Here is a 3243-nt window from a genome sequence, read left to right on the forward strand (position 1 = left end):
CATTGTGGTAAACTGTGGTCAATGTCATGAGACAAAGTGTATGTGAACTGCTGTATGGAAAGTGAATTTGCTCTGTAAATCTTCACTCAAATCACAATAAAAATAAATAAATATACTTTCAGGTTACATTTTTTTCCTCCCAGGCACCTTTTCTCAGGTAGCTACTAAAAACATACTGCACCAAAATAAGAGCATGACCCAAGAAGGAGGAAGAAAGAGAATCTAACAAACATGGAAGAGAGAGGTGAAGAGAAGTGCCAGGGTTATGGCAAAGGAAAGTTACAGGATAACACCACATTTAAGAAGAAGTAGCACTGATTGAACCAGAAGAGTAAAGGACTTCTGTGAGAGTACAGTTGGGGAAGACAGCATCATCCCTATACCCCACACGTTTGGTCCCTTGAGCAACGTAATCCCTGAATAACTAGGTAAAGCAGACAGAAATAATGACGTGTGATGACAACACATAAAATACGAAGACTTCAAAATCCTTGCCTGAGGGAGTCAGACACTCTGGTGATATAGTGGGTAAGGCATTTGGATATTAACCAGAAGGTCAGCAGTTCAAACCCACCAGCTGCTCCATAGGAGGAAGATGAGGCAATCTAATCCCATAAAGATTTACAACCTTGGATACCCAATGGGGTCACTGTGAGTCAATGGCAGTGGTTTTGGTTTTGATTTGCCTAAGAGAATAGAATTTACAACTAGGAGAGGGGGGAATAAGGCAGATGAAAATTGCCTAATAGTACTACTATCTGTCTTTTTAAACTAAACATATGTATTACAGAAGGAAATTATAACATAAGAGAAAAAAAATTGGGGTACACTTCAAGAATATTTTAATTTTCCTGAGCATGGAAAAGCCAGCAATTAGATCCTCATAAACTTCTAAGAGTTTCATAGTTTTCTAAGTTGCTGACAATATTAATATACATAAAAGATTATAAAGGAGCTGTGGTAGGACAGTGGTTAAAACATTCAGCTGCTAACCAAAAGGTTGGTGGTTTGATCCACCAGCCACTGCATAGAAAGAAGATGGGACAGTCTGCTTTTGCAAAGATTTACAGCCTTGGAAACCCAATGGGGGTTTCTATGAGTTCAAATCAGCTTGATGACAGTGAGGTTGTTTTTTTTTTTTTAAAAAAAAAAAAAAAGATTATAAGCATACCTGAGTCAAGATATTTCTTTAATGATTCTTCAAGTGAAGGAACAGGCAGAGATGGAAGAGTATCCTGGTACTGAAATGTTCGTTCTTCAGTTGATTTAGCCACTTGATTTTCCATAATGCAATCACAATAGGCTAGCTAAGGAAAAAGAAACAGATTTCTTTACTTTAACCTCATACTCTCAAGTTCATAAATACTAGCTCCAATTCACTAAGCTAGTATTTAAGAACCACGTATATCCAAGTTCTTAAGGAGGTTATGATCTTGTCAAAGACAAAAAAATCAACTATGCAAAAAAAAGAGAGAGAGAGAGAGAGAGCAAGCATAGGTTAAAAATGCTAGATGAGTGATAAGTGAGACTGGTATAATATGTTACCATTTATTGAGCACCTACCCACTATTTGCCATGTACCACAATAGGTACTATAGAAAGCATATCTCTTTAATCTTCATATTACATCTAAAAGATATTTACTGCCATTTTACATGTAGAGGAACCCAAACGCAGAGAGATTTAGTAACTTGCCTAAAATCAAAGTGCTAGTATCTTAGACCTAAACCCAGATCTATTTAACTTCAAATACCATGATCTTTCCCAGGTTTCAGACTGGTTGTAACTGTTTCAGTCATGGCTAATGCAGCAAAATCAGAACAGATCTGAATTTGTAAAATGTGAGTACACAGGAACAATAACCAGAACAGGAAAATACATGGGTCAGAGCCCTGGAATGTTGTTTTGGTTACCTAGTGCTGCTCTGACAGAAATATACCACAAACGGGATGGCTCTAACAAACAGATTTATTCTTTTAAAGTTTCGGAAGCTAGAAGTCCAAGTTCAAAGTGCCAGGCTTTATATGAAAGCCCCTCAACTTTGGGCTTCAGCTCTGCCTCCAGCTCCCAGCCCACTGAGGCTGAAAGCTTTTCTTCACTCAGCTGCTGGCTGCTGAGGGTGACAAATCCAAGGTCAACAAGTAAAAAGGCACAGTCCCAATATTACTGAACAACACAGCAGGCCATAATTCAAGTCCAGAAAAAGTCCCAAGATTGGCAGGATATGGCAGGCTACTGAACAAGGACTTGGCTACATGCAGGATTCAACTGTGCCAAAAAGCTGCAGACCATTCCCAAAGCTGCTTCCTATATGTTGGAAGCAGACCACAACCCTAAAGCAGCTACTTAGCTGCTCCAGTAATATGGGGCCTATGCCTAATAATTTCAGGTGTCCCAAAGTAATCTTCAACATTTCCCACAAATGTATTAATTTTCACCAGTGAAATCAAACTAACTCAAAACATGATAGGGCATACAATAAATGAAAAATAAAATTTCTCAAAGAAGCCTTTACAAATTATATGTTAAAACTGCAGTTGAGAATTCAAAGGACATGATATTGAATAAGGATTTCCTGCCTTTCAGATATTACCTTTAAAAACTAACAGCAAAGCAGCCAACAAACACATGAAGAAATGCTCACGGTCATTAGCTATCAGAAAGACACAAATCAAAACAACAAAGAGATACCATCTCACCCCAGCACTAATGGCAAAGTTAAACAAGACAGAAAATAACAAATTCTGGCAAGGATATGGAGACAGTGGGACTCTCACACACTGCTAGTGGGACTGTAAAATGACACAACCACTGTGGAAAACTGTATGGCAATTCTTTAAAAAGTTGGAATTAGAAATACCATTTGAATCAGCAATTCCATTACTAGGTATATATTCTAAAGAAGTGAAAGCCAGGACAAGAACAGATACATACACACCCCTGTTCATTGCAGCACTATTTACAATAGCAAAGAGATGGAAGAAACCTAAGTGCCCATCAGCCAAACTATGGTACATACACACAATGGAATACTACTATTCAACCCTAAAGTATAATGTAGAATCTGCAAAACACTGCATAACGTGGATGAACTTGGAGGACATTTGTTGTTGTTGTTGTTGTTATTTGCCATCAAGTCGGACCTGACTCATAACGACCCCTCCTTGGGTTTCCGAGGCAGTATCACTACGGAAGTAGATTGCCCAACCTTTCTTCCAAGGAGTGGCTGGTGGATTTGATCCA

General features: G+C 38.4%; 1 protein-coding gene across 1 annotated transcript in view; it reads right to left on the reverse strand.

The window, feature by feature from the left end:
• Positions 1 to 1605, reverse strand: part of CROT (carnitine O-octanoyltransferase) — a 67623-nt gene extending 66018 nt beyond the window's left edge. The window contains 2 exon segments of the mRNA XM_007956624.2: positions 1172 to 1303; positions 1560 to 1605. Coding sequence (XP_007954815.2) covers positions 1172 to 1303; positions 1560 to 1605 — 178 coding nt within the window.
• Between the last annotated feature and the right edge of the window lie 1638 nt (positions 1606 to 3243).

The sequence above is a fragment of the Orycteropus afer genome, unplaced genomic scaffold, assembly GCF_000298275.1.
Source record: "Orycteropus afer afer isolate SDZICR_OR568_19922 unplaced genomic scaffold, OryAfe1.0 scaffold00644, whole genome shotgun sequence".
Taxonomy (NCBI): Eukaryota; Metazoa; Chordata; class Mammalia; order Tubulidentata; family Orycteropodidae; genus Orycteropus; species Orycteropus afer.